Here is a 26,918-nt window from a genome sequence, read left to right as displayed (position 1 = left end):
ATACAAGATTTTACCTAAGAATTACTTCATGGCTTTTGTCATTATGTAGGCATGTATATATGTATATGTACACATACTATATTTATATAAGTTATATATGTACATATATACATTTGAATATACTTATATACATATATGCTCATGTATGTAAATATGTAATAATAAATAAATATATTTATTTATATATAAATGTATATTTACATATATATGTGTATATATATATATATATATATGTGTGTGTGTGTGTGTGTGTGTGTGTGTGTGTATGTGTTTGTATGTATGTGCAGGAAGGTGTATATTTGTGTATATATGTATGTGTATATGCGTTATTTTGTGAACCCATTATTTTCTATTATATGTGTATACATGTACACATGCACATAGATCTCTTACAGTGGAAAATCATTCGCTCTCATTTCGCACGTTCTACAAACCACATTGATAGTGCATGCTAATGCCCTCAGTGGTTCCTTATCGTGGTTTCGACATTTTGCTAACGGTTGGTGATGGCGAAAATATTACATACTTTATTCATAATATTCATAGTTATGCGGATTCATAAATGATTCAGTATGTTTTATTTTGGAATCTTTTATTGTTTAATTCAGGTACAATTAAACAGCATTTGCCTTGATCCAATCGACATGGTAGGCGACTTCAGCATACACTCCAGGGTAGTTGGGACGGGCACAGCCGTAGCCCCAGGACACGATGCCGGCCAGGTAGGTGGAGCCGGTGTCAGAGCAAGCAAGGGGACCGCCAGAGTCACCCTGGCACGAGTCCTTGCCGCCCTCGGGCACTCCGGCGCAGATCATGGAGTCATCAATGTCGTTCTGGCCATAAGCATCGCGACACTCGTCATCAGACACGATGGGAACGGACACCTTCTGGAGGACATCGGGAGAGCTTCCTCCCTCCGTGAGAGCGCCCCAGCCGGAGACGATGCACTCACCAGAGGCAGCGTGACCCTGAGCGGGAATATCGATGGAGCTCACGAAGTTGTTGAAGGTCAGAGACTGAGAGAACTTCAGCAGGGAAATGTCGTTGCTGATGGTGAAGCCGTTGTAACCTTCGTGTTGGATGATCTTGGAGAGGACGACCGTCTGCTCGTTGCCCTCGTCAACCTCTAGGTTATGTTCTCCTGCTACTACCTGATGATGATCATCATAAAGGTATTGGAAGCATACAATTGAAAATATTCCAATTGCCACTCTGTTGATATGCTTTCCATTTCTAAGAAACATGTAACTAGTTATATTATGGCTTTGACTCGCCAAGAGGGTAATCAGTACTATAACCTGTTCATGCCATATCATATTTGAGGACCTCTAGTAAATGAACTTGTGTGTGGAAATTTAGATATATAGATATAAACTGTATATTTTATGGTATTATGGAACTTACCTGAAGGTAGCTGGGATTGTCAAAGTCATCGCCCTGGACACAGTGACCGGCACAAATGGCCCAATTTTCGTTGTAGATGGAGGCACCACAGAAGTGCCATGCGGAGCCCCAGGAGTTGTCCTGGAAGCTGAGCTGGTAAGGGAGCTCACCAGGAGTGACGGCTGTTCCTCCGACGATCTTGTTGAGACCGCGGCGGAAGGTGGGCTTCCTGGAGGGGGCGGCTGCGGGAATTCATCAACAAATGTATCATAATGTCATAAGCTAGCAAATACTTTACTGTCTACATACATTAGTGTGTGGTTTCGTTTCATGAACTGGAAATGAAAATGGAGAGTAAGCAACACAAAAATTTTCCGTAACCATTATTCCCTGGTTTCAAATATGACCTTAAAATGAGAACAATTCTGGATATCTTTCAAAATTCGCTATCCTGTTGATTCAAAGGTTGAAGTAGATCCACCCCGTTCCAGACGCACTCACCGAAGGCCCCGGCGAGGAGCAGACAGAGCACGAGGGACTTCATGGCTGGTCACTGGTGGCGAGTGGGACTTGCAAGCAACTTTTATACTAGCCACAAGGAATTTCCCAAGCGCATTATCACCAGCTATTTCTTGATGTGTCTTCCAAGGGTTTTTTTGCGGTCAGTGTTACTGTAGATGTGCTTTTACAAGTTCTTTTTGTCAACATGAGCTCATACTATTGATAACATTAAGCCAAGGCCAATTTCTCTGAGGAAAGCCATGGAGGACTACACTAGGTTGCACGAAATGATGGAGAGTTCGAAATGTTTTGGATATTAAATCCGACTACATAACTTATCAGTATCACTGTCCTACATATTAAACGGTGAATTATTTTCCCGTAAAAGGCTAACTATTAACTGAAAAATATAGACAGCTAAACACTATACAGTAATAAACAAACTTTTCTTTACATAAAATTCAATCTTCCTCAAGTGATTTCTATTTTTTAAATAGGTCAGTGTTCATGGCATCATTATATTTTGTCCTATATCATAAAAACTCATCTGTTTATCAACTACCATAATTATATATACATATATATATTTATATATATATATATATGTGTGTGTGTGTGTGTACGTGTGTGTGTGTGTGTGGACTGTGTGTATGTATATATATATATATATATATATATATAAATATATATATATGGTACATATATATGAACACAAACAAACCCAGTAACGTGTACGCAAAGATGGAAAGGAAAACAGCCACAATAAGATATAAAAATAAATCATAATTTCATTTTTACTGTGGCTGTTTATCCATTCACACACACACACACACACACACTCACACACACACACATACACATACACATATATGTTATGCATATAAATATATATATGTATATTATATATATATGTATATTATTTATATACATGTATATTATATATATATATATATATATATATATGTGTGTGTGTGTGTGTGTGTGTGTTTGTGTGTGTGTAAAATAATACATATATATAAATAAATAAATATATATATGTATTTATTTGTATGATGTATGTATGTATATAGATATATATGACATAGAGAAATAAAGATATATATCAATATCTATCAATAAATAAATATATATATATATACATATTAATCACCTTTCTTATTTTGCTAACATGAAATACTTTGAAATTTGATAAACTTATTGAATTGTTAAGGACATTAGTTAATCGCTTGAATAGCCAAATTAATATATATATATATATACACATGTGTGTCTATGTGTGATTACTACTGTTTTCATCAAACTATAATCTCCAAGTTAAGATTAACGTGCCATAATTATTCTGTATGATGACATACAATGGAGTAATCTGATATTAATAGGTATACCCAAATTAATTCTAGCGATGCTGCGGCTAAGGCCAACAAACATCAGTCGAATGGATTTTGAAAAGATAATGCTATAGACCTCCCTACTGAATTATAGTCGGGTAAAGGTACGGTCCAAGATCTATGCTTTATATATGAGAAAATACAAGATTTTACCTAAGAATTACTTCATGGCTTTTGTCATTATGTAGGCATGTATATATGTATATGTACACATACTATATTTATATAAGTTTTATATGTACATATATACATTTGAATATACTTATATACATATATGCTCATGTATGTAAATATGTAATAATAAATAAATATATATATTTATATATAAATGTATATTTACATATATATGTGTATATATATATATATATGTGTGTGTGTGTGTGTGTGTGTATGTGTTTGTATGTATGTGCAGGAAGGTGTATATTTGTGTATATATGTGTGTGTATATGCGTTATTTTGTGAACCCATTATTTTCTATTATATGTGTATACATGTACACATGCACATAGATCTCTTACAGTGGAAAATCATTCGCTCTCATTTCGCACGTTCTACAAACCACGTTGATAGTGCATGCTAATGCCCTCAGTGGTTCCTTATCGTGGTTTCGACATTTTGCTAACGGTTGGTGATGGCGAAAATATTACATACGTTATTCATAATATTCATAGTTATGCGGATTCATAAATGATTCAGTATGTTTTATTTTGGAATCTTTTATTGTTTAATTCAGGTACAATTAAACAGCATTTGCCTTGATCCAATCGACATGGTAGGCGACTTCAGCATACACTCCAGGGTAGTTGGGACGGGCACAGCCGTAGCCCCAGGACACGATGCCGGCCAGGTAGGTGGAGCCGGTGTCAGAGCAAGCAAGGGGACCGCCAGAGTCACCCTGGCACGAGTCCTTGCCGCCCTCGGGCACTCCGGCGCAGATCATGGAGTCATCAATGTCGTTCTGGCCATAAGCATCGCGACACTCGTCATCAGACACGATGGGAACGGACACCTTCTGGAGGACATCGGGAGAGCTTCCTCCCTCCGTGAGAGCGCCCCAGCCGGAGACGATGCACTCACCAGAGGCAGCGTGACCCTGAGCGGGAATATCGATGGAGCTCACGAAGTTGTTGAAGGTCAGAGACTGAGAGAACTTCAGCAGGGAAATGTCGTTGCTGATGGTGAAGCCGTTGTAACCTTCGTGTTGGATGATCTTGGAGAGGACGACCGTCTGCTCGTTGCCCTCGTCAACCTCTAGGTTATGTTCTCCTGCTACTACCTGATGATGATCATCATAAAGGTATTGGAAGCATACAACTTAAAATATTCCAATTGCCACTCTGTTGATATGCTTTCCATTTCTAAGAAACATGTAACTAGTTATATTATGGCTTTGACTCGCCAAGAGGGTAATCAGTACAATAACCTGTTCATGCCATATCATATTTGAGGACCTCTGGTAAATGAACTTGTGTGTGGAAATTTAGATATATAGATATAAACTGTATATTTTATGGTATTATGGAACTTACCTGAAGGTAGCTGGGATTGTCAAAGTCATCGCCCTGGACACAGTGACCGGCACAAATGGCCCAATTTTCGTTGTAGATGGAGGCACCACAGAAGTGCCATGCGGAGCCCCAGGAGTTGTCCTGGAAGCTGAGCTGGTAAGGGAGCTCACCAGGAGTGACGGCTGTTCCTCCGACGATCTTGTTGAGACCGCGGCGGAAGGTGGGCTTCCTGGAGGGGGCGGCTGCGGGAATTCATCAACAAATGTATCATAATGTCATAAGCTAGCAAATACTTTACTGTCTACATACATTAGTGTGTGGTTTCGTTTCATGAACTGGAAATGAAAATGAAGAGTAAGCAACACAAAAATGTTCCGTAACCATTATTCCCTGGTTTCAAATATGACCTTAAAATGAGAACAATTCTGGATATCTTTCAAAATTCGCTATCCTGTTGATTCAAAGGTTGAAGTAGATCCACCCCGTTCCAGACGCACTCACCGAAGGCCCCGGCGAGGAGCAGACAGAGCACGAGGGACTTCATGGCTGGTCACTGGTGGCGAGTGGGACTTGCAAGCAACTTTTATACTAGCCACAAGGAATTTCCCAAGCGCATTATCACCAGCTATTTCTTGAAGTGTCTTCCAAGGGTTTTTTTGCGGTCAGTGTTACTGTAGATGTGCTTTTACAAGTTCTTTTTGTCAACATGAGCTCATACTATTGATAACATTAAGCCAAGGCCAATTTCTCTGAGGAAAGCCATGGAGGACTACACTAGGTTGCACGAAATGATGGAGAGTTCGAAATGTTTTGGATATTAAATCCGACTACATAACACACACATACATCAGTATCACTGTCCTACATATTATACGGTGAATTATTTTCCCGTAAAAGGCTAACTATTAACTGAAAAATATAGACAGCTAAACACTATACAGTAATAAACAAACTTTTCTTTACATAAAATTCAATCTTCCTTCAAGTGATTTCTATTTTTTAAGTAGGTCAGTGTTCATGGCATCATTATATTTTGTCCTATATCATAAAAACTCATCTGTTTATCAACTACCATAATTATATATACATATATATATTTATATATATATATATATATATATGTGTGTGTGTGTGTGTGTACGTGTGTGTGTGTGTGTGGACTGTGTGTATGTATATATATATATAAATATATATATATATGGTACATATATATGAACACAAACAAACCCAGTAACGTGTACGCAAAGATGGAAAGGAAAACAGCCACAATAAGATATAAAAATAAATCATAATTTCATTTTTACTGTGGCTGTTTATCCATTCACACACACACACACACACACATACACATACACATATATGTTATGCATATAAATATATATATGTATATTATATATATATATATATGTATATTATTTATATATATATATATATATATGTATATTATATATATATATATATATATATATATATATATATATGTGTGTGTGTGTGTGTGTGTGTGTGTGTGTTTGTGTGTGTGTAAAATATTACATATATATAAATAAATAAATATATATATATATATGTATTTATTTGTATGATGTATGTATGTATATAGATATATATGACATAGAGAAATAAAGATATATATCAATATCTATCAATAAATAAATATATATATATACATATTAATCACCTTTCTTATTTTGCTAACATGAAATACTTTGAAATTTGATAAACTTATTGAATTGTTAAGGACATTAGTTAATCGCTTGAATAGCCAAATTAATATATATATATATATACACACATGTGTGTCTATGTGTGATTACTACTGTTTTCATCAAACTATAATCTCCAAGTTAAGATTAACGTGCCATAATTATTCTGTATGATGACATACAATGGAGTAATCTGATATTAATAGGTATACCCAAATTAATTCTAGCGATGCTGCGGCTAAGGCCAACAAACATCAGTCGAATGGATTTTGAAAAGATAATGCTATAGACCTCCCTACTGAATTATAGTCGGGTAAAGGTACGGTCCAAGATCTATGCTTTATATATGAGAAAATACAAGATTTTACCTAAGAATTACTTCATGGCTTTTGTCATTATGTAGGCATGTATATATGTATATGTACACATACTATATTTATATAAGTTATATATGTACATATATACATTTATATATATATATATGTGTGTGTTTGTGTGTATGTGTTTGTATGTATGTGCAGGAAGGTGTATATTTGTGTATATGTGTGTGTATATGCGTTATTTTGTGAACCCATTATTTTCTATTATATGTGTATACATGTACACATGCACATAGATCTCTTACAGTGGAAAATCATTCGCTCTCATTTCGCACGTTCTACAAACCACGTTGATAGTGCATGCTAATGCCCTCAGTGGTTCCTTATCGTGGTTTCGACATTTTGCTAACGGTTGGTGATTGCGAAAATATTACATACGTTATTCTTAATATTCATAGTTATGCGGATTCATAAATGATTCAGTATGTTTTATTTTGGAATCTTTTATTGTTTAATTCAGGTACAATTAAACAGCATTTGCCTTGATCCAATCGACATGGTAGGCGACTTCAGCATACACTCCAGGGTAGTTGGGACGGGCACAGCCGTAGCCCCAGGACACGATGCCGGCCAGGTAGGTGGAGCCGGTGTCAGAGCAAGCAAGGGGACCGCCAGAGTCACCCTGGCACGAGTCCTTGCCGCCCTCGGGCACTCCGGCGCAGATCATGGAGTCATCAATGTCGTTCTGGCCATAAGCATCGCGACACTCGTCATCAGACACGATGGGAACGGACACCTTCTGGAGGACATCGGGAGAGCTTCCTCCCTCCGTGAGAGCGCCCCAGCCGGAGACGATGCACTCACCAGAGGCAGCGTGACCCTGAGCGGGAATATCGATGGAGCTCACGAAGTTGTTGAAGGTCAGAGACTGAGAGAACTTCAGCAGGGAAATGTCGTTGCTGATGGTGAAGCCGTTGTAACCTTCGTGTTGGATGATCTTGGAGAGGACGACCGTCTGCTCGTTGCCCTCGTCAACCTCTAGGTTATGTTCTCCTGCTACTACCTGATGATGATCATCATAAAGGTATTGGAAGCATACAACTTAAAATATTCCAATTGCCACTCTGTTGATATGCTTTCCATTTCTAAGAAACATGTAACTAGAGTTACATTGTTATATTATGGCTTTGGCTCGCCAAGAGGGTAATCAGTACTATAACCTGTTCATGCCATATCATATTTGAGGACCTCTAGTAAATGAACTTGTGTGTGGAAATTTAGATATATAGATATAAACTGTATATTTTATGGTATTATGGAACTTACCTGAAGGTAGCTGGGATTGTCAAAGTCATCGCCCTGGACACAGTGACCGGCACAAATGGCCCAATTTTCGTTGTAGATGGAGGCACCACAGAAGTGCCATCCGGTGCCCCAGGAGTTGTCCTGGAAGCTGAGCTGGTAAGGAAGCTCACCAGGAGTGACGGCTGTTCCTCCGACGATCTTGTTGAGACCGCGGCGGAAGGTGGGCTTCCTGGAGGGGGCGGCTGCGGGAATTCATCAACAAATGTATCATAATGTCATAAGCTAGTAAATACTTTACTGTCTACATACATTAGTGTGTGGTTTCGTTTCATGAACTGGAAATGAAAATGGAGAGTAAGCAACACAAACTTTATCCGTAACCATTATTCCCTGGTTTCAAATATGACCTTAAAATGAGAACAATTCTTGATATCTTTCAAAATTCGCTATCCTGTTGATTCAAAGGTTGAAGTAGATCCAGACGCACTCACCGAAGGCCCCGGCGAGGAGCAGACAGAGCACGAGGGACTTCATGGCTGGTCACTGGTGGCGAGTGGGACTTGCAAGCAACTTTTATACTAGCCACAAGGAATTTCCCAAGCGCATTATCACCAGCTGTTTCTTGAAGTGTCTTCCAAGGGTTTTTTTGCGGTCAGTGTTACTGTAGATGTGCTTTTACAAGTTCTTTTTGTCAACATGAGCTCATACTATTGATAACATTAAGCCAAGGCCAATTTCTCTGAGGAAAGCCGTGGAGGACTAGCACGTGCTTAAGTTGCACGAAATGATGGAGAGTTCGCAATGTTTTGGATATTAAATCCGACTACATAACTTATCAGTATCACTGTCCTACATATTAAACGGTGAATTATTTTCCCATAAAAGGCCAACTATTAACTGAAAAATATAGACAGCTAAACACTATGCAGTAATAAACAAACGTTTCTTTACATAAAATTCAATCTTCCTTCAAGTGATTTCTTTATTCTAAACAGTTCAGCATCCATAGCTTCTTAATGTTTCTTCTAATAGGGTAAAAATTCACCTACATATCAACTACATCTGTATATATATATATATATATATATATATATATATATATATATATATATGTATATATACACATATGTATGTATGTGTGTGTGTATGAACGGAAACAGCAAACGAAGTAACGTAAATATGAAAAGGAAAACAGCTACAATAAGAAATGAAATTACCTGTTTACTCATACTAGAGTAACGATAGAGATATATATGTTTATATGTATATCTACATATATACATGTATATACATACGTATAACAGAGAAACTGACAAAAAAGTCCTTAAAATAAACAATAATAAATGGGTAATATAAAGCAATAGTTTGAAAAGGACAGAAACATTGTGGAAAAAAACAGGACATGTATACGATGGCGAGACATACCTTAACAAGTGGGAACTGCTTGGCTGTGCTGTTGTTAAGATCGATTTTCATCTTGTGAATGTACAGGGATTCTGAGATGATAAGGTCGAGTCTGTTAGATGTTATGGATAGAATTTTAAAATATCTGTGCGTGAAAGGATGATCTGTGTGTGAGTGATGGCGGACAGCTAACGTTATATCTCCATCATCAGACTAGAAATAATGAACGTAAACCATTATTAGATAAAAGAGAAACTGACCAAAATTTCTTAAAAATAAATAATAATAAATGGGTAACATAATGCAACAAAAATTATTTTAAAATTCTATCTACAACATCTAACAGACTCGCCCTTATAATCTCGCCTTAGTATACATGTCCCCCCCCCCCCCCCCACACACACACACAATGTTTCTGTCCTTTTGTTTTTGTTACATTATGTTACCCATTTATTATTATCATTATTACATATATATACGTATATATATATTATTGTCACCTGACATTTTTCTAATGTGAAATACTTTGAAATTTGATAAACTGAATTAATTATTAAGAGCAATTGATAATTGTATATGTGTGCGTGCTCGCGTCCGCACTCGCACACACGCATAAATATAAATGAATATAGAAATACACACACATAAATACATAATATATATATATATATATATATATATATATATATATATATATATAAATGTGTGTATATGTATACATATACATTTATTTATACGTAAGTGTATATGTGTGTTTATGTATAAGTGTATATATATGTATGTATGTATATATATACTCATATACATATACATATACAGATATATTTATATATTTTCATGTTTTGTGTGTATATATACATATATATAGTAACAAGATGGCGTGAAGAAATAACGAAATTTGGGAGATGAGACTGGAAACAAAAAACACAAGACAGACAAAGTTTGGGAGAGGCCTTCGTCCTGCAGTGGATTGACTCAGGCTGATGATGATGATATATATGTGTGTGTATATGTATATCTTTATATGTATATATGTGTGTATATGTGTATGTGTGTCTCATATACATTGTGTGTATCAATAGGTACTTTAACAGATAAGGTACATATATATTATATACATACTCATACGCACACAAGCACACACACACACACACACACACACACACACATATATATATATATATATATATATATATATATTATATATATATAGGTATATATACATACTCATACGCACACAGCACACACACACATAGATACATATATATTCACATTTGGTTAAATATATATATATATATATATATATATATATATATATATATATATATGCATGCATGCATGCCTGTGTGTATTTATCAGTGCACGCGCATGCACAGGAAAAACCGACTTCACTTATCAGCGTCCATCGAGAACCGTCCAATCCTCCCAGGCACTCGCTGACGGTATATAAAGGTCGCCGGGCGAAGGGTCTCCACCGTCGCCAGCCATGAAGACCCTCGTCCTCTGTGTGCTCGTTGCTGGGGCTTTTGGTAAGGGTTGTTTCGGCCGCGGTCTCTTTACCCATTCACATTCTTGTACGGAAGAGCAGTAATCCCGATCAAGAATTATAATCATATTTAATGACAGTAATCAGGAATTGCAGTGGACGTTGCCCTTCGCGCTCCTTAGTCTAACCTTGTTTATACTTAAAATATGAAGCATAGATCATTACTTCTGTGATGTCACATATTAGTCTTAAAGTACCCAGTTTCCAATGTTTCGCTTTAAGTACCCACTTTACAATGTCTAGCTTAAAGTACCCAGTTTATAATGTTTGGCTGACTTCATGCTTGCCAACAGCCGCCCCCTCCAGGAAGCCTACCTTCCGCCGCGGTCTCAACAAGATCGTCGGAGGAACTAACGCCTCTCCTGGTGAGCTTCCTTACCAGCTCAGCTTCCAGGACATTTCATTCGGCTTCCCGTTCCACTTCTGCGGCGCCTCCATCTACAATGAACATTGGGCCATCTGTGCCGGCCACTGCGTCCAAGGCGAGGACATGAACAATCCTGATTACCTGCAAGTGCGTCTCATTTCAGTATATTTAATAATAGGGTAAGATAAAACAAAAATCAGGCTTTTACAAATCACTTAAAAAAACACTCATTACATATTACTTTCGTGTTTTCACAGGTCGTTGCCGGAGAGCACGATCAGGATGTGGATGAGGGCAACGAGCAGACGGTCATCCTCTCCAAGATCATTCAACACGAAGGTTACAACGGCTTCACCATCAGCAACGACATTTCCCTGCTGAAGTTCTCTCAGCCCCTGACCTTCAACAACTTCGTGAGCGCCATCGATATTCCCGCTCAGGGTCACGCTGCCTCTGGTGACTGCATCGTGTCCGGCTGGGGAACCACCAGCGAGGGAGGAAACACCCCCAGTGTCCTCCAGAAGGTGTCCGTTCCCATCGTGTCCGATGCCGAGTGTCGCGATGCTTATGGCCAGAATGAGATTGATGACTCCATGATCTGCGCCGGAGTGCCCGAGGGCGGCAAGGACTCGTGCCAGGGTGACTCTGGCGGTCCCCTTGCTTGCTCTGACACCGGCTCCACCTACCTGGCCGGCATCGTGTCCTGGGGCTACGGCTGTGCCCGTCCCAACTACCCTGGAGTGTATGCTGAGGTCGCCTATCATGTCGATTGGATCAAGGCCAATGCTGTTTAATCTAGCTTTGATTTAAGATGCATTTGCCTTAAATGTGTTAAATAAAGAAATAATATACAATTTGTGAATATCAATCATCTGATTACCTAAAATGACCAAAAGCTTTGACTGACCAAAAAAAAACAAAAAAAAAAACGTTTGATAATTCAACCTTTGCAGTTCGCTTAGATCAGATTTGATCTCGAACTGAAAAGGAAAATTCTTCAATATTTTTAATTCGCATATCCAGGGTCTACTATGTAGTGGCCCTTATCTAACCCTCTTTACAACTCTTCGACCTTGGGAATAAATCCTATCTGCGATGTAAAAATACATATACCATGCATATATGTATATATATAAATGTGTATATAAGTGTGTGAATGCGTATATATACATATACATACACATATACATACATACACACACATATATACATATATGTATATACATAAAAAAGGTCTAAGGTAACTCTGCCACTCAGCAAATTTTGATATTTAAAATGAGCGCATAAGATCTCATGATTGGGTATGATTTATTTTTAAGTGAACATTAAGAGCCTCCTTAGGGCTTATACTCGCTAATGAATGAATATTCTAAAATAATATAATAGAATAAATATAATGTTCTAATGTCCTAAAATAATAGAATGAAATGAATATAATGTTCTAATATTCTAAAATAATATAATAAAATATAATAAAATAAATATAATGTTCTAATATTCTAAAATAATAATCATCATAATATATATATATATATATATAATGTTCTAATATTCTAAAATAATAATCATCATAATATATATATATATATATATATATATATATAATATTCATACATACATACATAAATACATAAATATATATATAGATATATATATTCATACATGCATACATATATATGTATATATGTGTGTGTGTGTATGTGTGTGGAAAAATGCAATCACAAATAACTACATAATATGAGAAAAAAGATGTAGACAAGCATTTAACAAGTAAATAATAATCAAGAAAATACGCTGAAACAAGTAACACAAGATAATTCCAAAACGATTTCCAAGAATCACATCACTGCGAGTCATACACATATATCCGTCCTCTGTACACCACTCTTCAAAAATAATTTAATGCCGTACAAAACAGAAAAATTCTCAGTTACGTACAACAAAATAAGAGAAAAAATGGTAATGCAATATGTTTAACCTAATCAGAACAAGATCAAGGGGAGATTAACACGTGGTCGTCCACCTAAACACTAAAAACATACATGCAAAATTCGAGGTATTTCCTTACAATACTTAAAGGCAACATAAAGAGGAAACACAGTGTGATTAAAAGAGAGGGATAATGCATAGCGTGGGACTATCGCATCTTACCCTGAACTTTACATTTCCTTTAAACTTTACATTGTAACCCTGAAGATTTTTCGATTTCTCAGGCCATTTCCTGGATTCTGAAGGAGGGCGCGAGGTAGACATGTATTGATTAATCTTATAGATGTATTCCAGAATAACTTTATGGTCAGTATAAGGATTATAACACGGGGAAACAATGTGAGTCGTGTGGAGGACTGCCGGTAAGGAGTGACTTGAAAGGGAACGTGAGGCGGACAAGGCGCTTGTGCCTTCGCCGAACCCTGGGTCCATGGAATACTATAAAGGTTTTTTAAAAAGCGTAATTTTGTTTCTTCTCTCTCCCGTGTATTTCAACACACTATCTAAATGTTTCATCTTAAGCACGTGCTACTATATTCCAGCTCATTTTATTAAGTACGAGTTGCATAGAAGTGAAATTTGAAGAATATGGGGTGTCAACAATATTTCTCTTTTACAGGGCTACAAACACACCTTTGTAATGTTATTAAACCCGTGGTGCACATGAACATTACAGGTCTAATATTTTTCTCGGATATGTTTTGACTTAATGTTTACTACTGATTAGTATTACTTATTTATAAACAATTGTTAAGCATATGCTCTGAGATATATATATGTGTGTGTGTGTGTATGTGTATATATATATATATATATATATATATATATATATATGGTATTGCGTACGTTAAAAAAATATATATACATTTATATACGTTCATATATATATATATATATATATATATATATATATATATATATATATATATATGTATATATATATATATATATATATATATATATATACACGTGTGTGTGTGTGTGTGTGTGTGTGTGTGTGTGTGTGTGTGTGTTTATACACACACGTGTGTGTGTTTATACACACACGTGTGTGTGTGTGTGTGTGTGTGTATATATATATATATATATATATATATATATATATATATATATGTATATATATATATTATATATATTAAGTTATACATATATTACATTATATATATATATATATTACATTATATATATATATATATGTATATATATATATATGTATATACATGCACGCATATATATTATATTATATATTACATATTATATTATACATATGTACACGCGCGCTCGCGCACACACACACACACACACACACACACACACACACACACACACACACACACACACATACGTATACGTATAGGTTAGGGTATGTATATATGTGTGGAAGAAAGAAAAACAATTCATAAACTAAATTATTGAGAATTATACAACAGTTTCGGAATTCTCCTAGGCCGCGATACTCAAAACTACCCGTCCGTTACAAGCCCTGCGTTCCGTTGGGCACTTCGTAGCGCACAGTTTCAACGGGACGACCTGTAGCGCGACGCCGTTTTTTTGTGTGGCGCACAAACGCTACGCTCCCGAGAGGTGGTTCGCCGAGCAGACGACGCTACATTGTTTACAAACACTGTAAAAAACGCTGTAACCGCTTTACTACATCGTACCTTCCGATCTCCTTACTACACTGTAAGCACTCATACTCCAAAAAGTTTTAGAAAGTAGTGGATTGACTAATCAGCAGTTATTCTGCTAGACGTAACAACCAATAGAAAGCCATTGGTGTCTTATTACCACGCCTCCAACAGTCACCAGCACCATGGAGGTCCAGCGATTGTCTCCCCGAGTGATTTTTCCAAAGATTCAACAGTGTTGCAAAATAAATCAACTGTGATGTATTTTCCTGAATAACTCTACTATCCAAAGTACAGGTTCTAAACAAAAGAGAAAATGATAATACGGACCTGCAGTCATCTTCAGGCAAAAAATAAAAATGTAATATACATTATAATTTCCTATAGTTTAACACTGTGTTTATGAAGCCTCACACATGACACGTTATATACATTTTTTTTCGGAAGCATCAGGCAAAGAATACCGAAGAGTCGGTCATTAAGATAAGCAGCCACCATGACATTGTTGTTCGTCGTCTGTCAACCATATTTACAGTCAATAATATCTTTGATTCAAGAAAACGATAAAGCATGGCAAATAAAATAAATACTAGACAACTGAAATTCCCCGGTATTAGATATGGAAAAGGCATGCTATAGTCAAATAAAGGATTCTGTCGACTAAGTAATCTGGAAATAATCTGTACTAAATCCGGTTTGAAACCCGTACGAGAAGCCCAGAGCAGTTGTAACTTACAAGATAATTTACAATATGTGACCTCACAACATGGTGGCTAATTTTGTTTCGAGTATCGTCCTCGGAAGCTATACATCATTGTAATGGCTCCGATGCGAGATACAACATTGTAAACTTTTTGGAGCATTCGGCCCCTGGATTCTATCTTCAGGTCTGAAGAGGAGAGGATAAGGGTAAGCTGAGCCTCACCCGGGGTATGCCCATAAAAGTAGCCCGGCCTGTGTCGACTAATGCCGACTCGTTAACGTGTGTCAGCTGGTGCTAACTCGGCTGAGTTTAGTCCTTACCCGCCGTGGTGCCCAGCCACAGCAGTAACCTCCAGACGACCCCTCTGATGAGAGGCCGACACGTTACCACTGTACTAGCCCGGAGGCTAAAAGGAGAGGGAGAGGAGGGATTATAAAAGAGGAAAAGGAGTCACAACGCGGTAACGCGGGGCAAGTGAGGAGAGGTGAACAGAAGCTAAGGGAGGTCAGATCAGGTCGGAGGATGGGGCGGATTGTGCGCAGGTTGACCGGCATATGGGAGGAGGCGGATGTAGGAACTGAGGAGACTGTCGGTAGAAGAAAAGCCGGTGTGCAAGTTGAAATTAGGCAGTAGCATTAAGGAAGATTCTGCCAGCCTGCGGGAGTGGACATCAGCGGACCAATCCATCTGATGGCCTGTGTCCAACTGATGACTAAAGAGGGCGTTGTTGTTGTCCCTTGGATACAGCGTAATTATGTTGAGACAGACGTTTCGTGAGACTGGGGCCCGTCTCGCCAAAGATTTGCTTATCACAAGAGGCACAAGGAACAGCACAAGTGCCCACCTTCTAGATAGCGGGAGGGCTAGTGTGGACCAGGTTGCGACGTAGTGTGTTCACCTGGCGGAAGATCAGCCTCCATTTGAGAGGGTGAAGAGGGCGACCGAGAGAGTAAATCTCCCCAGTGTAGGTAGGCTTCCGTTCACCTTCCTCACTTGCCTTATGCTCATCCCTTCCCCCTCAAACCTGATGATGGAAACAGGAGGGTTTCGAAACCGTTGTTTCATTAAAAATAAATCTAGTTTGTGCATTATGTTTTTTTCCCTACCAAAGTATCGGCAGTTTTGCCATTCGCACACACATACACACACATATAACAAATATATATATATAATGTATAATATATATGAGATGTCTATAATATGTGTGTGTGTGTGTACATATATGTGTGTGTGTGTGTGTGTGTGTGTGTGTGTGTGTGTGTGTGTGTGTGTGTGTGTGTGTGTGTGTGTGTGTGTGTGTATTAACACATACGCAGTAACGTGTACGAAAAGATTGAAAGTCAGTAAGAAATGAATATAAATCGTGCCGTTTCGAACACTTCACGAGTTCCTCTTCAGACGAATAATAAACCAAAGTGGATACAAAGAGAAAATTTTGACAAGAATATATAGTGCTAAAGATATATATATATATATATATATATATATATATATATATATATATATATACATATATATATATATATAACGTATATATATATATATAAATATATATATATGAACCGTATTCATGTTGACACATGTAGAAAAGGTATGGATGAGAATGAATATCTTCACAATACAAGAGATGTATTTGACCGGTTTCGATTCTATCTTCGTCAGAAATACATGTATTTCTGAAGAAACCGGTCAAATACATCTCTTGTATTGTGATGATATTAATTCTCATTCATACCTTTTCTATATATATATATATATATATGTGTGTGTGTGTGTGTGTGTGTGTCTGTGTGTGTGTGTGTGCGTGTATATATATATATATATATATATATGTGTGTGTGTGTGTGTGTGTGTGTGTGTGTGTGTGTGTGTGTGTGTATGTATATATATATATATATATATATATATATATATATATATATATATATATATATAATATATAAGGCAAAGAACCCCTGACAACTTATCCCTCCTAAGGGAAGCTGTCACGGATGCCAAGGAAACTGCCAACAGAGAGAGAGAAAGATAAATACACATACATATATGTATATGTATGTACACATATATAACTATATATATATAACTATATATATATATATATATATATATATATATATATATATATATATTATATTATATGTATATATATATAAATTATATATTATAAATAAATATGTATATTATATATATTTATATATGTATATTATGAATATATGATATATACTATATATTTATATATACATAAATACATAATGAATATATATATAGATATATATACATACATACATACATATATATATATATGTGTGTGTGTGTGTGTGTGTGTGTGTATGTATATATATATATATATATATATATATATATATATATATGTATGTATATTATCTATCTATCTATATATATATACAAACATATATATAATGCCTGCTGAATCTCATTTGCATGGCGCATCATGTTCATTAATTTAGCGTAAGACATGATTCACAGAACATTGACATGCATAAGTTCATGTATATATATGCATTTATAATGAGATGTCATTTGCGGCCAAGTGTGCTATCAATTTCGCTCTGATCCTCAAAGCACAAACACAAACACGAAACAAATAAACACATATGACAAGGAAACATCAACAGCTGTTCTGAAATTCTGATAATGCATTTTTCACTTGCACTCACAGGGGGGGTCACACGGCGAAAATGTCCACACGTACTCTGCATGTTATCTGATAAGGAGAGGGAGATCCCACCAACTCTGTGCAACGGAAAAGTGGTATATGTGTGTGAAAGTGCACCTTTTAGATTTTTCGTTTTTACCTCGTACCATAGTTATATTCAATTCATTTAACTCAAGTCGGGAAAACACAAATCATTATTACTATTATATATATTTTAATTATTACTATTTTCGTGTTATTGTTATTATTATTATTATTATTAATACCATCATTACTATCATTCTTATTATCACGATTATCATCACTACTGTCTTCATAATTTTTGTAATGATTATTAATAGCTTGAGAATTATTACCATTCTTATGATTATGATTATCATTGTGCTATTGTTATTATCATTGCTATTGTTATCACTATTGCTATTATTATCATTATTGTTACTCTCATTATTATCACCATTATTATCAATATTAATATTATTATTATCATTATGACTATTATAATTATCATTATCATTATTTTTTTTTATATTACCAGTACTATATTTATCATTATGAACATTTGGACTATGATTACCATTTGTTAACGTCATTTTCATCATAATTAATAAAACTATCGCTCCTTTTGCTGTTGCTGTTGTTGTCTTGTTATAATTTTGATTGGTATTATAATTAGCATTAATCAGTATCATTATCATTCATTTTGCATAATGATTATTATCCTTATTCTTAGTTTCCTTGCTGTCATTATCATCGTTATTATTAATAGAGGAATTTGCAGTTTATATTACCAATTTTTTTTTAATGATTATTATTTGTGTTTGTATTTTTATCATTACTGTGAGTAATTAAAATGAATATAACTAAGGAAGAAGAAGATAAAAAACAAACAAACAGAGATCACAACAACAAAAAAATAAAAATAACCCAACACTAATAATCTCTTCGTCCTATTCCACCCCATCTCTTTTACAGCCTCTCCTCACGAAATAAAAAGACGATTCTTCCTCCGTTAATAACCAGCGGACCTCCCGCGGCGGTCGGAGATAAGATAGACTTCTCCTGGACAAGACAACAGCCTATATATCTAATATGCAACAGCCCTTAGCACTACAGCAACTACCTAGATATGAGGGTCCTACTGCTCTGCCTGTGTCTCGCTGGGGCGTTGGGTGAGTCGCAGGTTTGGTTGCTGGCGGGGAGGAAGCCTCGATGGGTTGCTGTTATCAGGGTTGCTTTTTGGTTGTTATTGCTTTGGGTTATTATTGCTATTTTTGGTTATGATTGTCTTTGTTTTTATATTATTTTTGTTGTTATTATTGTTTTTCTTTTTATTATTATTAAGATTATTATGCTTGTTCTTTCTTCTTATTATCATTATCATTATTATCATTATTGTTGTTGTTGTTGTTGTTGTTGTTCTTTATTATTGCTATAATCATTGTTCTTTCTACTGTTGTTCTTCTTGGTCTTTATTATTATTATTATTATCATTATTATTATTGTTATTAGTATTATTATTATTATTATTACTATAATTATAATTATTATTATCATTATTATTATTATTATTATTATTATTATTTTGATTATTATTATTATTATCATTATTATTATAATAATAATTATTATTATTATCCTTATTATTATTATTGTTATTATTATTATTATTATTATTATTATTATTATTATCTTTATCATTATTATTTTTATTATTATTATTATCATTATTATTATTATTATTATTATTATTATTATTATCATTATTATTGTTGTTGTTGTTATTATTGTTCTTTTAATTTATCATTATTATTATTAATATTATTATTATTATTATTATTATTATTGCTCTTATTGTTCTTATTATTATTATTGTTATTATTATTATTTATTATTATTAGTGTTTTTTATCATTACTATTATTATTATTATTATTATCATTATTATTATCATTGTTGTTGTTGTTGTCGTTATTATTATTATCGTTATTATTATTGTTCTTGTTATCTATTATTATTATTATTAGTGTTTTTTTATTATTATTTTTCTTTATAACTATCATCATTATTGTTGTTATTATCATTAATAAAAGTTGTTATTGTAGTAGCAGTAGCATCAATAGTAATAGTAGTATCAGTGATATTAGTATTAGTTACTTAGTATTAGTATGTATTAGTATTGATACTACTACTACGATTAGTACTGAGTCTGTTTTTATGAATATTGTCATGCTGATGGATTTCTTCGTATTTGAGGGCTTTGTGTACGCACTCGTGTATAGTTGTGTGTTAGTGTATGTGTGAATATGTGTGTGCCCGTGTGTGTATTATAATGTGTGTTTGTTATTATTACTTATATAAACATTAATATTATTATACTTCTAACCCTTATCATTATCAGTATTATCATTAGCATTATTGTTGGTATGCTCATTAACACATTTATTATCATCACCCTTATCATAAGCCTTTTCATTATCATCATCAGTCTTTTCATTATCATCATTTATGCTATTCTTACTCTTATCATTATCATTAGAATTCCCATTATCATCTTTATTCTTAACATTCAAGACCTATGGTTATTGTTTTCTTATGTCAGCCATCTTCCACTTCCCTTCATCTGCATATAATCCACACAAGAAAGAGCATATTCGAAGATTATACATTAGGTTTTATTCATCTGTTTTCGTCTTTTTAAATGTACATTCTTATTTACTTTTGCTGTTGCGTCCGACTCATTTTGTCCTTTTCATTCTCTTTATTATGTTTTCTCTCTCTTTCTCTCTTTCTTTCTTTCCCTCTCTCTCTCTCTCTCTCTCTCTCTCTCTCTCTCTCTCTCTCTCTCTCTCTCTCTCTCTCTCTCTCTCTCTCTCCCCTCTCTCCTATCTGTCTGTCTCGTTCTTCTATCCTTCTTTCTATCTCGCGCTCTCCCCCTCTCCCCTCTTTTGTGTGCTGTGTGGTGCAGTGGTAGCGTCCTCGTCTGGCAATCTTCCTGGCCCGCGTTCAAATCCCGCCAGTGGATGGTCCCCCTGACCATATCCTGTATACAGGTGTTGATTTAGAATGAAACAGACAGCCTACCACACCAAGAACAACCATTGTAACAAATGGAATAAAAAAAAAAAAAAATTATCTCTCTCTCCATTCCACCCATGATTGTTCCCCCCTTTCATCCCCTTCCCTCCCCCCACACATGCCATCCATCCCCCTAACCTCTCCCCGCACCCCTATGCCCTCCACCCCATTACCTTCCCTCTCCCCTATCCACCCCATACCCTCCATCCTTCCACCCCCTTCCCATCTCTTACCCCCACCCCCTTGCTCCGACCCCACATCCCCTTATCTCCATCCCCTCCCTCCCTCCCCTCCCCTCCCTCCTCGACCCCCTACCCCTGACCCCTCTCTCTCCGCCCCCCCAGCCGGACCTTCCTTCCGGCCCACCTTCCGTCGAGGCCTCAACCGCATCGTCGGAGGCACGGAAGTGACGCCAGGAGAGGTCCCTTATCAGCTGAGCTTCCAGGATATCTCCTACGACGAGGTGTTCCACTTCTGCGGCGCGTCCATCTATAATGAGAACTGGGGCATTTGCGCCGGGCACTGCGTCAACGGGGAGGACTGGGACAACCCGGATTACCTGCAGGTATTTTTGTCTGTCTATTGGTCTGTCTGTCTCTCTCTGACTCTCCCCCCCCCCCCCTCTCTCTCTCTCTCTCTCTCTCTCTCTCTCTCTCTCTCTCTCTCTCTCTCTCTCTCATTCTCTCTCTCTCTCTCTCTCTCTCTCTCTCTCTCTCTCTCTCTCTCTCTCTCTCTCTCTCTTCCTCTCCCTTCCTCTCCCTCTCCCTCCCTCTCTCTCCCTCTCCCCCCCCCCTCTCTCTCTCTCTCTCTATCTATCTATCTATCTATCTATCTATCTATCTATCTATATCTCTCTCTCTCTCTTTCTCCCTCTCATTCTCTCCCCCCCCCTTTTTTCCCCTCTCTCTCTCTCTCTCTCTCTCTCTCTCTCTCTCTCTCTCTCTCTCTCTCTCTCTCTCTCGCTCGCTCTCTCTCTCTCTCTTTCTTAAATTCTCGCTTATATATATATATATATATATATATATATATATATATATATATTTCGTTACATGGCTTGATGTTATCGCTCATTTCCACGCTTTTATTTATTCCTTTGATTTCTTGCTTAGTTATTTCTTAATTAACCATTCGATTTATTCCCTTCTGGACAACTCGCAACATTCGGTGTCTATAGATTCCTCCCGAGACAGAGATAGAGAAAATCATGTTTCTCTTTGCATGGAAATCACAGATAAAGAGCATCTTTTCCTCGGCATGACAGTCCTGAATAGAGAGAAAACCCTATTTGCCTCCACATGACGGTCACAGATAAAGAGATCCCATTTTCCCTTCCGTGCCGGTTAAATCTGGTTTGCTTCCACATGACCGACACAAATCAAATGCAGCTTGACCCCTCCCCGCCTGACCCCCCTCCCTGCCCCCCGCCTGACCCCCTCCCCGCCCCCCGCAGGTCGTGGCCGGCGAGCACAACCTGGAGGTCGACGACGGCACCGAGCAGACCATCATCCTGTCCAAGATCATCCGCCACGATGACTACAACGGCCCGTGGCTCTACAACGACATCTCGCTCCTGCAGTTGTCCTCGCCCCTGACCTTCAACGACTACGTGCAGCCCATCCCCATCGCGGAGCAGGGGCACACGGCCACCGGCGACTGCGTGGTGTCAGGCTGGGGCACCACCGTGGAGGGCGGCTATTCCTCGGACGTGCTGCAGAAGGTGACCGTGCCCATCGTGACCGACGAGGAGTGCGCGAAGCACTTGCTGATCGAGGACTTCAATATCTGCGCCGGGTATGCTGACGGAGGGAGCGACGCCTGCCAGGGTGACTCCGGAGGACCCCTCGTGTGCAAGGACACCGGCTCGCCCTACCTGGCCGGCATCGTGTCCTGGGGCTACGGCTGCGCGCGCCCCGATTACCCCGGCGTCTACACGGAGGTGTCGTACTACAGCGACTGGATCAAGATGCACACAGGAACTTAAGGCCGCCCCTTCCCCTTCCCTTTTCCCTCCCTCTCATTCCCCTTCTTTATTTCCCTCTCCCTCCCTCTCCTTCCACTTACCCTCTCCCTTCCTCTCCCTTTTCCCTCCCCCTGTCCCTCCCTCAAGTTCCTGATTTTCTCTTCTCCTCCTTGACCCCCTGCTCTACTCCTCTCCCTCGACGAGACAGAAATACCATTAATACTAGTTAAACAACCAGTAATACCAGTATAGAATACCACCCAAAAATACCAGTATATTCCTAATTTTGTCATAATTACCAGCCAGTATACCGGACGACCCCGGCTTCCTTTTCTTCGAAACCCTCTTCTTGAATCGGGCAGAGATCATACCCCCTGCTCCTTCTTACCTAATTACTTACTCACGACTTCCCCGAACGTGTCTTTTGTCTCTCGGGACAAAGAGGGGGCCAAGGGAGTGAGGGGAAGAGGGGACAGGGGGCCAAAGAGGCAGGGGAGGAGAGAAGGGGTAAGGGGCAGGAGGAGGGGATATACAGTTACCACCTCTCGTAACCTTACAGTCGAGTCAACACTGTAAGCATTTTGAACTGCAACCCTTTGTTCCGGAAACCTTGGTCCATGAACTGTATGAATAAAGGGACATTGTCTTCTCCTTCCAACGTCTTACAAAAGCCCTCATTCTATAGAACCTGCACCCCCCCCCCCCCACACACACACAAAAAAAAAAATATATATATATATCATGTTGCATTAAGTATTGTCTTTCTAATCCCTTCGTTATATGCGGATCGTCTATGTACATGGGAGCGAATATCTGCATGTATTGATAGATAATTGGATAGACTGAAACGTCGGCCTATTTAGAATAGTAATATAAGTAGGCCTATGTAGAATATAAATTGCGAGTGAAAGAAAAGTTCGATTTACAAATGGAAATAGAAATGGACAGAGTGAAAAAGATGAAAGTAAATATACATTGATACATTAGATAGGTTTATATAAAATCGAGATAGAAAAAATGATAATCAACAGAGATATAATAAAAGGATAAAATACCAATGAAATGAAATGAAAAGGATAGAAATAAATACAGACAGAAAGAAAAACATTGATAGAGATAACAATGACTGAAAATATTGTCATTATTTGATTAAACTATGATAATGATAATTATGATAGCAAAACACATAATCGTGATAACATTTGTTTGTAATAATAATCATAGTAAAAATTATAATAATATCGATAATAATAATAACAACAATAACAACGACAACAATAATAATAATAATAATGATAATAATATTAATGGTGAAGATGATAACACTAGTAATAAGGATATTGAAAATAACAATAACAATAATAATGGTATAATAATAAGGGTAATAATAATAATAATAATAATGATAATAATAATAACAATAATAATAATAATAATAATAATAATAATGATACTACTACTAATAATAATGCTAATAATAATAAGAGAAATACTAAAAATAAGGATAATGTTAATAAAAATAATAGGGATAATACTAATGATAGTAATAATAATAAAAGTAACAATAATAAGGATGATATTAGATATAATAATAAAGATAATAATGATAATAATAATGAAATGATATTAGTAATGATAATAATAATAATTATCAATAATAATAATGATAATAAAATCATAGTAAAACAAAAATAATGATGATAATGATAATAATAATAATTAACAATAATAATAATAATAATAAAATCAAAGTAAAAAAATGAATGATGATAATGATAATAATACTAGTTATAATGATAAAAAAGACTAAATAACAATAATGATAATGACAATTATAGGGCTAATAATAATGACAATAATAATAATATTAATAATAATAATAATGAAACATACAGAATTGATAATAATTATAATGATAATAATAATGATAATAACAATATTGATCATAATAATAATAATTACGATATTAACAATGGGAACAGTAATGATGGCAGTCGTAGTTCTTGTCGTAACACTGAAGATATTAAAGAAAAAAAAGAAACTGACAAACAACTGCCTCCTTGTTTACCAAAACAACTTGTGAATGAACTGGAGAAGGGGGGTGGTCGAGGGTGAGGGGTTGCCGAAGAGTATTTTTGCATCTCTTTCTTTCTCTCTCGCTCTCTCTCTCTCTCTCTCTCTCTCTCTCTCTCTCTCTCTCTCTCTCTCTCTCTCTCTCTCTCTCTCTCTTACTGGATCCTAAGGGATATATATATTAAATTCAGAAAGAAAGATATAGGAGAGAGAGATTAATAAAAATTGAAGAAGAAACGAGAGAGGTGGGAGAAAGAGAGAGAGAGAGAGAGAGAGAGAGAGAGAGAGAGAGAGAGAGAGAGAGAAGGAAAGAAAGAGAGAGAGAGAAAAAAAAGAGAGAATGAGAGAGAAGACAGAGAGACACACACAGACAGACAAGCAGACAGACACACACACATACACAAAAGATAATGAAGATAAGAGAGAGGGAGAGACAAAGACCGAGGACTGGAAATAAAAAGAAAGTTAGTAATAAAAGAGAGATAGTGAAAAGACGATAAAAAAATATTAAAGATATAGAAAAGGGTGAACGAACAGAAGAAAAAAGAAAGAAAAATCGATCAAACAAGAGAGCAAGCACTTAATCGGAACTGCAAAACAGAGAAAGAGAGAGAGAGACGGGCAAATGGTCAGACAGACAAAAAAAAAAAAAAAAAAAAAAAAAAAAAACAGTGAGAGATAGAGAGAGAAGAGGGAGGGGAAGAGAGAGAGCAAAATAGAGATTGAAAGAGAGATAAAGAGAGAAGAGAGAGAGAGAGAAGAGGAGAGAGAGAGAGAGAGAGAGAGAGAGAGAGAGAGAGAGAGAGAGAGAAAGAAAAAAAGAAAGAGAGAGAGAGAGAGAGAGAGAGAGAGAGAGAGAGAGAGAGAGAGAGAGAGAGAGAGAGAGAGAGAGAGAGAGAGAGAGAGAAAGAAAGAAAGAAGGAGAGAGAGAGAGAGAGAGAAAGAAAGAAAAAAAGAAAGAGAGAGAGAGAGAGAGAGGGCGAGACAGAAAGACAGACAGACATATCGACTAATATAGAGCTATAACAAGAGTTGAGAGACAGTCAGACAATTCGGATAGATGGACAGATACAAAGAGACAGAAAGACAGAATTAGACGAAAAAAAGAGACATAAAGACCCATAAACAAAGAGGTACGAAGACAGGACTAGAGTAAAGAAAGAACAAGTAAAAGGGCAATTGAGTAAAGAAAGACACAGAGGAAGAGGAAGAAGAGAAAAAAAAAAGTAAACATTCAAAAGAACGGAGTCAAATGTGAAAGAGCAGACCCCCCACCTTCCCCATCACTTCCCCTGCCCCCACCCCCCTCAGAAATTCTTACGTGCCATGAGGAAAGGGGAGAGAGCGAACGAAAGAGGAAGAATAAGAGGAGAGGAGAGAGAGAGA

The 26,918-nt window shown here is 36.7% G+C and overlaps 5 protein-coding genes across 5 annotated transcripts; 2 read left to right on the top strand and 3 right to left on the bottom strand.

Moving 5' to 3' along the window:
• Positions 1-575: 575 nt before the first annotated feature.
• On the bottom strand, positions 576-2,009 carry LOC125028126 (trypsin-1-like). Its single transcript, XM_047617469.1, has 3 exons — positions 1,885-2,009; positions 1,405-1,625; positions 576-1,151 (listed from the first exon to the last, which is right to left on the bottom strand). The coding sequence occupies exons 1-3, from the start codon at positions 1,925-1,927 to the stop codon at positions 615-617; spliced, it is 801 nt and encodes a 266-aa protein (XP_047473425.1). The 5' UTR covers positions 1,928-2,009; the 3' UTR covers positions 576-614.
• A 1,963-nt stretch (positions 2,010-3,972) lies between these two features.
• LOC125028122 (trypsin-1-like) lies at positions 3,973-5,406 on the bottom strand. Its single transcript, XM_047617463.1, has 3 exons — positions 5,282-5,406; positions 4,802-5,022; positions 3,973-4,548 (listed from the first exon to the last, which is right to left on the bottom strand). The coding sequence occupies exons 1-3, from the start codon at positions 5,322-5,324 to the stop codon at positions 4,012-4,014; spliced, it is 801 nt and encodes a 266-aa protein (XP_047473419.1). The 5' UTR covers positions 5,325-5,406; the 3' UTR covers positions 3,973-4,011.
• A 1,884-nt stretch (positions 5,407-7,290) lies between these two features.
• On the bottom strand, positions 7,291-8,752 carry LOC125028295 (trypsin-1-like). The gene is made up of 3 exons (XM_047617740.1): positions 8,600-8,752; positions 8,130-8,350; positions 7,291-7,866 (listed from the first exon to the last, which is right to left on the bottom strand). Exons 1-3 carry the CDS (start codon positions 8,640-8,642, stop codon positions 7,330-7,332), a joined length of 801 nt encoding a protein of 266 aa, XP_047473696.1. The 5' UTR covers positions 8,643-8,752; the 3' UTR covers positions 7,291-7,329.
• Positions 8,753-10,909: 2,157 nt separating this feature from the next.
• Positions 10,910-12,279, top strand: LOC125028296 (trypsin-1-like). The gene is made up of 3 exons (XM_047617741.1): positions 10,910-11,041; positions 11,352-11,572; positions 11,683-12,279. Exons 1-3 carry the CDS (start codon positions 10,999-11,001, stop codon positions 12,217-12,219), a joined length of 801 nt encoding a protein of 266 aa, XP_047473697.1. The 5' UTR covers positions 10,910-10,998; the 3' UTR covers positions 12,220-12,279.
• A 7,157-nt stretch (positions 12,280-19,436) lies between these two features.
• Positions 19,437-23,609, top strand: LOC125028110 (trypsin-1-like). The gene is made up of 3 exons (XM_047617440.1): positions 19,437-19,594; positions 21,844-22,064; positions 22,950-23,609. Exons 1-3 carry the CDS (start codon positions 19,552-19,554, stop codon positions 23,478-23,480), a joined length of 795 nt encoding a protein of 264 aa, XP_047473396.1. The 5' UTR covers positions 19,437-19,551; the 3' UTR covers positions 23,481-23,609.
• Positions 23,610-26,918: the final 3,309 nt, after the last annotated feature.

This window comes from Penaeus chinensis, chromosome 8 (assembly GCF_019202785.1).
Source record: "Penaeus chinensis breed Huanghai No. 1 chromosome 8, ASM1920278v2, whole genome shotgun sequence".
In the NCBI taxonomy this organism is placed as follows: domain Eukaryota; kingdom Metazoa; phylum Arthropoda; class Malacostraca; order Decapoda; family Penaeidae; genus Penaeus; species Penaeus chinensis.
The sequence above is the reverse complement of the archived record's forward strand: the minus strand, read 5'-3'. Positions and strand labels throughout refer to the sequence as shown.